The 10,706-nt window shown below is 41.9% G+C and overlaps 1 protein-coding gene across 1 annotated transcript in view; it reads left to right on the forward strand.

Annotated features, from left to right (window-relative positions):
* The window catches only part of MGST2 (microsomal glutathione S-transferase 2), a 35,523-nt gene that overhangs the window by 20,945 nt on the left and 3,872 nt on the right, over positions 1-10,706 (forward strand). The window contains exon 3 of the mRNA XM_023513447.1: positions 5,657-5,727. Coding sequence (XP_023369215.1) covers positions 5,657-5,727 — 71 coding nt within the window. The remainder of the gene's footprint in view (positions 1-5,656; positions 5,728-10,706) is intronic.

A 10,706-nucleotide genomic window follows, 5' to 3' on the forward strand; every position in this document is an offset into this window, starting at 1 on the left:
ATTATTATCATATATGTACTGTTCACCAGGGATCTGAGTTACAAATCCATCCAAAGCCATTCTTGGGAACGGATCTTGTCCAGGGCCCCTGTATAACCATCTTGGACATTAGCTGAGAATGCCAGATGCCCTTATCCACTTCATTATTATAAAGGGGCTAGGGATCTCCAAGATGACAGATTACCTCCCAGTGATGAATTCCTCAAACTCTAGCATCTTCTGCAAACACCAAACCATCTGTCACACATGCTGGGTGTTAGCCCAGGTGGTCAGGGGACAGGAGCAGCTGGAATGTGGATGAACTGCAAGTCCCCCTTCTGTGCCTGCTTGTCCTGATCCTTATCAGCAGTGCTGCTGAAGAGTGGGGTGAGACTCATGCCCTCCGCCACCAGCTGCGTCCTGCCTCTTACATCCCCACTCCCGAGTCACTTGGCCAGGAGCAATTTCAACAGTTATGAGTCTTTATGAAAAGGCTAACTGTAGCAACCTCTCTTCCCCCAAGCCCTTTTCGAGGATGTTAACCTGTTGCTCTGATCTGCAGTTAGCTTACTAACCCTGGAGACTGCCCAGGGTCCAAGGTGAGTGGCCCAAGGCTGGGTCATCCATTCATAGTGTGCTGTTCGCGGCGTGCAGCCCACTGCTTCAGAAGGAGTTACCTAAACAAGAGGAGAGCGAAAAGGAAGCAAACAAAAAACTTGAAAGAGGAAAACCTAAAAAGAATCCCCCTTTGAACTGTCTTGTCTGTTTTTATTTTTAAAAAGATATACTGTGACCATGGCATTAGAAATACTCTATGGCTCATCAAGTTTTCCCTTTGGAGAATGTTTCAGACGTTCTGAACGAGATAGTTGCCAGCAAAGTTTCATGCTGTGTGTTCACTAGAAATCTATCAAATAGAAGATATATTCAGAAATATTTTAGGCCACAGGTCTCCCAAGTGATGTGCACACCCAGGTGGGATATGCTAAATAATCCACTGTGAGGGTGAGGAAAATATTAATTTCTTTTTTTTTTGGAGACAGAATAATCTGATGTCCCAGGCAAGAGTGTGGTGGCATCAGCCTAGCTCACAGCAATCTCAAACTCCTGGGCTCAAGCATCCTCTTGCCTTAGCCTCCCAAATAGCTGGGATTACACATGCCTGCCATAATGCCCACCTAATTTTTCTATTTTTAGTGGGGGTAGGAGTGTGGTCATGATTTTGTTCAGGCTGGTCTCAAACTTGTGAGCTCAAGCAATCCTCCTGCCTTGGCTTTCCAGAGTGCTAGGATGATAGGCATGAGCCACTAGGCCTAGCCAAAATATTTATTATTAAAATCCAATCTTTTACTTTTTATTTTGTGTGTTTTATAATGTATAGGATATTCCTTTTCAGTCAAATAGGTTAGCTGTGTGTCTTAGTCCATTTTGTGTTACTATAAAGCAGTGTTTTTCAACCTTTTTAAAAATCTCAGGGTACACTTAAATCTGTAGTTAAACTTGTACTGCACACTTAAATTATGTTGATCAAAAAAGAGGAAAAAATATTGTGCTTTGAACTTCTTTTGAAAATAATCTAATTAATGATCTTTAGAAATTTTCTCCGTACACCAGTTGAAAATCACTGCTATAAAGGAATACCTGAGACTAGGTAATTTATAAAGAAAAGAAGTTTATCTTGCTTTTCTGCAGGCTGTTGGGAAACTGGGCAGCGCCTGCTCTGGCCTGGCCAGGGCTTTTGTGCTGAGTCAAAACTCGCAGGGGGTCGAGGGGAACCGGGCACGTGGGAAGTGGGAAAGGAGCGGGAGTGTCCTGCCTTAATGACAGCCCACTCTCACAGGAATTAAACCGTCTGGTGGGGAGGACACCAAGCCATTCACGAGGGATCTGTCCCCACGACCCAAGTACCTCCCACCAGGCCCCACCTGTAGCAGCAGCCGCACTGGGGATCACATTTCAACATGAGTTTTGGTGGGGACAAACAAGCCATATCTAAAGTATAGCATGGTGTTAATAGATAACCCCCCAATTCTCGGTGGTTTAACACAGTGAAGTTAGCGTGTCCCCCACGGCCAGTCCTGGGAGGTGCTCTTTGGTGGGTGCCACCCACACCGCCGGGGAGGCCCAGGCTCCTCCCCTCTCCTGGCTCTGCTCCCTTCCGGTTCCTCTGAGCCTTCTTTCAACCAGTGGCGGCGAAAAGGGAACATAGCACACCAGCTACTTTACCAGTTGGCCCATTCAGGCATTTTTCTTTAGCCAGAAGTAGCTCCACCCAAAGCCTTACTGTAACAACTTCCACCCTTGTGGTCCGCTCGCCCCCTCTGCGGCAGCAGGCGTGTGTGTATTTATTTATACCAGGCTGTGCAACTGATGCTATGTCGTCAGCAGTGTTTGGAGACTGGTGTTGAAGAAACTGCCAGATTTGAGGCCACCAGGCCACAGTTTGATTCTCCCCCACTCCCACTTTAAATACTATGAATTTTATAGTATTATTATTAATGGCCGAGACAAGGCTCCACTGGTTTTCAGTTGGGGACCATCCTTGCTGCCACCAGCCATCAGAACCAGGTGGAAATCTGCCTGCCTTGTGTGGGCTGGGTTTAGGACTGTCCTAGTTTTGAAATGGGAAATCTCATGGTCTGGACACCTCCTCAGCTCAGGCAAACCAGGTTGATTGGCTGGGTCCCTACTGTTCTTCCTGCAAAGGCCTTTTTGGTTACTTTCTCCTGGACGGAGTTTGAGGTCCATGATGACATCTGCTTATAACAAAGGGTAAGCACTCGTGCGTATCAGCTTATGTAGACAGACACCCAGAGAACCTCTCCCTATGCCAAGACTCTCCCCTATGCCAAGCCAAAGCCACTGGTTAGTAAAGAAAAAGCACTAAATAAGGCTAGGTGTGTGTGTGTGGGGGCTCATGCCTGTAATCTTAGCACTCTGGGAGGCCAAGGTGGGAGGATTACCTGAGGTCAGGAGTTTGAGATAAGCCTGCTCAAGAGCAAGACCCCGACTTTACTAAAAATAGAAAAATTAGCCAAGTGTGGTGGGTGCCTGTAGTCCAACCTACTCTGGAGGCAAAGGCAGTCGGATCTCTTGAGCTGGGGAGTTTGAGGCTGCAGTGAGCTGTGATCATTTACTGAAAGTTCAGTACTTGTTCTTGAAGCTGCATCAGAAAAAACAAAAACAAGTGGCTTTTGAGAAGAAGGGAAGGGAAATTTATTACTTTACCTGTGAAGGAGGAAAAATGGCAGACTGCTTCTCACAAAATGCCAATTTTCCTACACATAACCCAAAACCCAGAGCTCCTGGCAGCACAGCTTTTACCTCAGAATTTTTGCCAGTCAGCCGGGCACTGGCCTCCAGGCCCACCTTCACAAGACGTTTTCCTGTCCCTCCCTACCACTGCCAGCCCCTCAGTTTCCAAATAGAAAAATTTTTGCCAGTTTTTGTAGGCCATTTCTTTTGTTACGTGATGACATCACTGCACTTTAGCCAGAGGGAGCCTTAGTCACGAAAAGAACAAAAAATAAGTCCTAGGTAAGTAGACTTTTATGAAGGATAAAGTGGGTTGTTCTTGAAGGTGCTTTAATAAACTCTCATCACAGGTAACTTTGAATTAAAATACATCGTTCAATCCATCCTTACATTTGGAATAATCTAAGGCATGTTTCAAAACCAAATAAACAATGGGACAATTGTGTTGTTTCTGAAAAGCATCATATAAAATTCCAGTGAGTGTGAAAAGACAAGCTCTGTATCGCTCTTTTTAAACGTCATGGTAAACAGTTCTATCATATTTAGCCAAGGGAAAGGAAATGTTGGGAAGCTGGCTTATTGTTTACATAGCTATGGTAATTCTTACCATACAAATTCATAAAGCTTCTTTTCACTTAACCTGTCATAGCCACTCACCAAGTTAAAAAACATTAAATTAAAAGACAACCCATGAGAAGCAAAATCATGCCCAGGATGGAAGCAGCAGAAAGAAAAACCTCAGTTACTTCCTTGAGTACCAGGAAGTACTCAGAGCTATGGTTTGTGAGATGATCAGTGTTAGGTTTGGGACGAGACATGCCTTAAGTTGTAAAGTGACCTGTTAGTCTTTAAAGCCAACAGTTAGAAAAAGAAGCTGACTTTCCAGGGAATTGGCGATCACTGTCCTGGCCCGTGAAGATGTGCGTGGGTGACCTCATTATTTTCTTTGCTGGTGGGGTTGAAATTTTCTGCTTGTGCTTCAGTACTCTGCATCAGCCATGGTTTTTTTTTTTTTTTTTGAGACAGAGTCTCACTCTGTCACCCTGGGTAGAGTCCCGTGGTCCCATCACACCTTACAGCAACCTCAAACTCTTAGGTTCAAGCAATCCTCTTGCCTCATCCTTCCAAGTAGGTGGGACTACAGGCACCTGCCACAATGCCTTGCTAGTTTTTCTATTTTTAGTAGAGATGAGATCTTGCTCTTGCTCAGTCTAGTCTTGAACTCTGAGCTTGAGCAATCCACCCATCTCAGCCTCCCAGAGTGCTAGCATTACAGGCAAGAGCCACCTCACTGGCCCTAGCCAGTGGTCTTTATATGAGCATTGAGCTGTTAATTACATTCAAGTTCTTTCTGGGGTGGTGTTGTCAGCAAGGAGTTTTAGTCAGCCTAACCAAGATCACTTGGGGGTGTAGCTCAGGAAGGAAGATGAATATAATTCATCTTTTTTTCTCTCTTTGCTAGATGTAGGTAAATTAATTATAGTTCTCAGAGAGCTATTCCCTTTTGCTTAAAATAGTATCCAATCTGCCCAACTCTTCCATTAACAGAGGCAATTTGGCTTAACATTGGGACAGAGCTTTGGAATCAGAAGGTGGATACTGTCTACTTTGACTCTGCAATGCATCAGTCAGCCTGGGCTTTCTGGCCTTAGTTTATTCCTCCATAAAATGGGAATGAAATATGTTTATTTAAGGAAGTTTAGGAAAATTAGTTAAAGATTATTTTTTAAGCATTATTTTAATTTTTTTAGAGGTGGGTTCTGGATCTGCCATCCAGGCTCAAGGGCAATGGCATAATCATAGCTCACTTAAATCTCTAGGCTTAAGCAATCCTTCTGCCTCAGCTTCCCAAGTAGGTAGGACTATAGGCAAGCCAGTATGCCCAGCTAATTAAACTTGTTTTGGGTAGAGACAGGGTCTTACTATGTTGTTCAGGCTGGTCTCAAAGTCCTGGCCTCAAGAGATCCTCCTGCCTCAGAGTCCTAAAGTGCTGGGATTACAGGTGTGAGCCAGCTGATAATTTGTTTAATGTTCTGAGTAATTCAAGTAGAAGACAATGGGTGGATAGGAATTTTTTAGAAGGTATCTGTTTAGTCTCCTGCGTTCTTCAGATAAAATACAGAGGAGTCTTTAGGTAGGCTCAGGAGACTTGTCTTTTGGAAAAGAGCTACTGCTCACTTCCACTACTGGCAACTTACAGGTAGAAGAATGATTCTTGGCCCTGCTTTAAGGTTTAAACAATGTTTGAGTCCCACTCATTTTCATTAAAACTGAAATCATTTAATCTCTTTATGTAAGTTCTTGTTTTATTTTTGTTTGAATAGACTGTATATTTACCTCTAGATGAAAAAATCAATGCTTTAGTACATAGTTTTTTTTTTTTTTTTCATAAAATAACCCATGTCTTTCTATTTTCCTGCAGACAAAACTGTGTGGAGTTTTATCCCATATTCCTGATTACATTGTGGATGGCTGGATGGTATTTTAACCAAGGTAATTAAAAAATACAGTCAACTCTGTTCTAATGACAACTACTATGCTTAAAACTATTAAGGAGCAGATCCATGCAACCATACAGGTACTGATTATGTAAACTATTTTAAACAAGATAAGCAATGTTTGTATATGTCAAAGAGTGTTGTGTTGCAGGTATGATAAATTTGACTTCATTCCAATTTCACTGAATAATTTTCTTAAAAACTTGGGACTAACTATATGCTCAGCACTCAAGGATGAAAATGACAAGAGCTTACTTACAAATATAATCTACAGTTGACCCTTGAATACTGCAGGGGTGAGGGGAGACAACCCCTCATGCAGTTATAACTCCACATTATAACTTTTGACTCCTCTCAAACTTAACTACTAATAGCCTGCTGTTGATTTGAATCCTCACCATAACATAAATAGTCCACTAACACATAGGGTGTATGATATATATGTGTGTGTGTGTGTGTGTGTGTATAATATGCTGTATTGTTACAATAAAGTCAGCTAGAGAAAATAAATATTACTAAGAGGCTGGGCATGGTGGCTCACACCTGTAATCCTAGCACTCTCGGAGGCCAAGGCAGGTGGATTGCTTTAGCTCATGAGTTTGAGACCACCCTGAGCAAGAGCGAGACCTCTGTCTCTACTAAAAATGAAAACCTGAGATAAGAGGATCACTTGACCCCAATAGTTTGAGGTAGCTGTGAGCTATGATGCCACGGCTCTCTACCAAGAGTGACAAAGTGAGACTCAGTGTCAAAAACAAAACAAACAAACAAAAAACCCCAAATTACTAAAAGAATCATAGTTGGGCATGGTGGCTCACGCCTGTAATCCTAGCATGCTAGGAGGCTGAGGCAGGTGGACGGCTCCAGCTCAGGAGTTGGAGACCAGCCTGAACAAGAGTGAGACCCTGTCTCTGCTAAAAATAGAAAAACTGTGGCTAATGCTTGTAGTCCCAGCTATTTGGGAGGCTAAGGCAAGAAGGATAGCTTGAGCCCAAGAGTTTGAGGTTGCTGTGAGCTATGACGCCACAATACTCTACCAAGGATGTTAAAGTGAGACTCTGTCTCAAAAAACCAAAAAATCATAAAGAAGAGAAAATATATTTACTATTCATTAAGTGGAAGTGGGATCATCATAAAGGTTTCCATCTTCCATATCTTCACGTCGAGCAGGCTGAAGAGGAGAGTTGGTCTTGCTCTCTTAGGGGTGGCAGAGGCAGGGGCAGTGGAGGAGGAGGGATAGGGGGAGGAGAGGCAGAGGCACTGACTGGAACTTTGCAGAAATACATCATGAGTTCCCTGTGACTTTTTTGACTTTTCATTTCTCTAAAAATGTTTTTATACAGTACGATCCTTCTATCATTTGCTTTAGTTTCAGTGCCCATATCATAGAAGAGTCCATCGTGTAAAAGAACTCCAAGGCAGTTCTGAATAATCAAAACCCTTGTGCCAGATTGTACAATGTCAGTTTGTACGTCTCCTTCCTCATCGTCAGGCACTGGTTTAAAGCCTCCTGTCCGTCAAGTCATTTTCTGTTCATTCCTCTTGTGTATGTATTATCTATTAGCTCTTAAATTTCTCCAAGATGCATATTATGAAACTCTTCCCTCCCCACCTTTTTTTAAATTTGATTTTTGCCATATTTCCTTTCATTATTTCCTTGGCTGACTCTTTCATAAATCCTGTGAAGTCACACACAGCATCTGGACACAGTTTTCTCTATCAAAAATTTATTATTTCAGGCTTGATGATTTTCACAGCTTTTTCTAGAATAATGATGGCATTTTTAATGGTGTAATTCTTCCATACTTTCATTATGTTCACTCTATTGGGGTTCTCTTTCATAGTGTTGACGATCCTTTCTATTGAGTTATGTGTATAATGAGCATTAAAGGATGTGGTACCAGATTTTGATACCGGATTTCCAGGCTCTTGGTTTAGGCGGTTTGATGAATGAAGCAACAGACCACAGGATCAACAGTAGGTTAGGTTTTACTTAACAGATGTGGAATAGGTTTTATTTAATAAGTGATATAGCTCTCGCAAAGAGCCAAACCTCCTTGCAGAGCAGGATCAGTAGTAGGAGTGTTGCAGCTCTTACAAAGAGCCAAGCCTCTTCACAGAGCAGCATCAGCAGTAGAAGTGCTACAGCTCTTACAAAGAGCCAGGCCTCCTTGCCAAACAGGATCAGCAGTAGAAGTACTACAGCTCTTACAAAGCCCCAAGCCTCCTTGCAGAATAGGATCAGCAGTAGAAGTGCTACAGCTCTTATAAAAAGCCAAGCCTCCTTGCAGAGCAAGATCAAGTGTTACAACTCTTGCTCTCCTGCTCTCTCTCCCTGGGAGGTCCAGGAGATCTGCCCCTAGGCTCTCTACTGAGGGGTTTATGTAAGGGCAGTTGTCCAATGAGCTTTTGGCTCCTAAAAATAGACCAATCAGGAGCAGGTTTTGAAAATGGACCAATTACCGAGGAAGAGGAGGTCCCAGTGTCTTCCCCGCTTGTGTGGGGACCTTTCTGGCTACTGGAGCCTCCCCTTGGGGGAGGAAAGCCACCCCCCACCCCCCTTGCTCCAGCCTGCTGGTTCCTTTGCCTGCTGCTGCCGCCAAGATGGAGGCGACAGGTTCCCCAGCCCCACTCGCTGAGCTGGCTGGGGTGCCACTTGTCCAGTATCAGATGGACCTTACGATTTTCTGATTTAGGGGCTGAATTACAGATGTTTTATTTAGGGGCAAGTAAACCACTTTGATGCCTTCCGTGTTGAAGTCATGGTGATGGGTGGCCAAAGGCATTTTCCAATATCAAAAGAATTTTAGAAGACAGTCCCTCATTGGCAAGGTACTTCCTGACTTCAGGAACAAAGCATCAATGGCTCCACCCCCACACCCCCCAAGAAAGATTCTCATTGTCCAGGCTTTCTTGTTATAGAGTAAGACTGGCAGCTTTATAGATAAGGGAAGTCCTGATCATAAACCTGCCTGCATTTGTGCAAAACAAGTAGAGTGAGTCTATCCCTGCCTGCCTACAATCCTGGTGCTCACTTTTTTTGCTTTCTGATAAATGTCCTTTGTGGCTGTTTTTTTTCTGAATAGGGAGGGCGCTTTCATCTGCATTAAACATTTATTCAGCCAGATATCTTTTCTCCTCAATAATTTTCTTGTTGTCATCAAGGAACTTGTCTGTTGCCTTTCGGTCAGCAGAAGACCAAGTATCAACATAACTGCTTCTCCTGTCATCTCAACAATTTTTTTTTCCTCTTTGTATTTCATAAATATTTATGTCTTGGAAATAAAATAATACATGAGAAAAGTAACACACACAATGAAGATATCTTATAAGGCAGAAGGATGTAAAATTAATGTGTGAAAATAAGTGTTTTGTTCACATAAACAATAACCAGATCTACAATGCAGTAGAAGATTTTGGGCCCTGCTTTCCCTTCTTTCACTTTTTTTTTCTATTAAGCAGGCCTGAGCTGAGTTCAAACCCACCACCCTTGGTGCATAGGGCTGGTTCTCTAACCACGGAGGTACAGGCACCCAGCCTATCCCAACATTTTAAAAGCTAAACCTCTTCCTAAAATTATCAAACCATCCTTTGCTGGCATTAAATTCTGTACCTTTAGATCTTTCACCTTCCTTTTGCCTTCCATTGTCACATAGTAACTTTGTTTCTTCTTGAATTATTAGAGTCCATGGGTATGGTATGCCTTGCGTATAGTAATCCTGTACCCACATAAAAGCTGTATGTTTACTAGGAAATAAAAAGATACTTTGCAAAATAGAACAGGGTTTTTAGGCCTGCTAATATAGCTGCGGTGACGGTTTTATGCATTTCCTGTACTTAGGCTGAATTTATTTATCTTGAATGGCAGATAACCACCCCTGCCAACCTCAATTTATGGTATTTATCAAGCAATTCAACTTTTTCTTGTAATGGCATGACTTTTCTCTGCTTCATGGGAAAACTTCTGGCATCGCTTTTGGTACTTTGTAGAGGACCCAGGGTGTTAACCAAGGTTTATGGTGTCGCACTAATCATGATGAAATACAGGCGAGTACAATGAGAAATCACTTTTAGAGAAATGATGTAATTTACTGGAGAGAATGAATTGCTCACACAGAGATAATTAGCATTACATTTTAAGTGGATACTTGCAACACATGAGTTCAGAGAAACAGCAACAGAAGGTGGCTATGAAATTTTACAGGAATAGAGTTTGAATTACAGTTAATTTTAGCACTTAGGGTTTACCATTTACATTTGATGCTTACATGACTCTCCACTATGAATGGCGCCATGTGTAGCCTGTAAGTGTGTGCATAAGTTTTGATAAATTTTAACTTGTTATAATGTTAGTGTATATTTTGTAGTAGCAAAAGATAAAATATACTAGTATCTACATATATTTTATGCATTTATAACATAGATTTTTCTTCAGCATTTCTGGGCTATGTGGTTCATTTGTGAGTTTTGTCAAATTGTTGTGACTCTCCAAATATTTTTCTAGTATACAGGGGATCCGTAAAGTTCATGTGCAATTTAACTTTATGGACCCCCTATATTTATTGAAAAAAATCCATGTATAAGTGGACCTGTGTTGTTCAAACCTATGTTGTAGAAGGGTCAACTGTAATTCTAATTTAACTGAAGGAACAGAACACAGAATTAACAATTCACCTTAATAATTATAGCTAATATTTGTTGAGCCCTTACTATGCACCAGGTACTGTTCTAAGTTTTATATATACATATATTATCTCATGTGTTGATTTATAGGATTTAAAACCTTCATATGAAGCAAGGTTTAAGTCCTCCTTTGCAGATGAAGCAGCTGAGGTACAGAGAGGTTAATTTGTCTCACTCAATATTTACCAATGCAGGGAAAATTTCCCTTTTAAGTAAAGAGCAGGGTTTATAGATATTTGTACCAGCAATCCATGTACCTTTGCTTTTTTTCTTTTCTTTTTTTTTTTTTTT

The sequence above is a fragment of the Otolemur garnettii genome, unplaced genomic scaffold, assembly GCF_000181295.1.
Source record: "Otolemur garnettii isolate 467f Iridium unplaced genomic scaffold, OtoGar3 scaffold00041, whole genome shotgun sequence".
Classification (NCBI taxonomy): domain Eukaryota; kingdom Metazoa; phylum Chordata; class Mammalia; order Primates; family Galagidae; genus Otolemur; species Otolemur garnettii.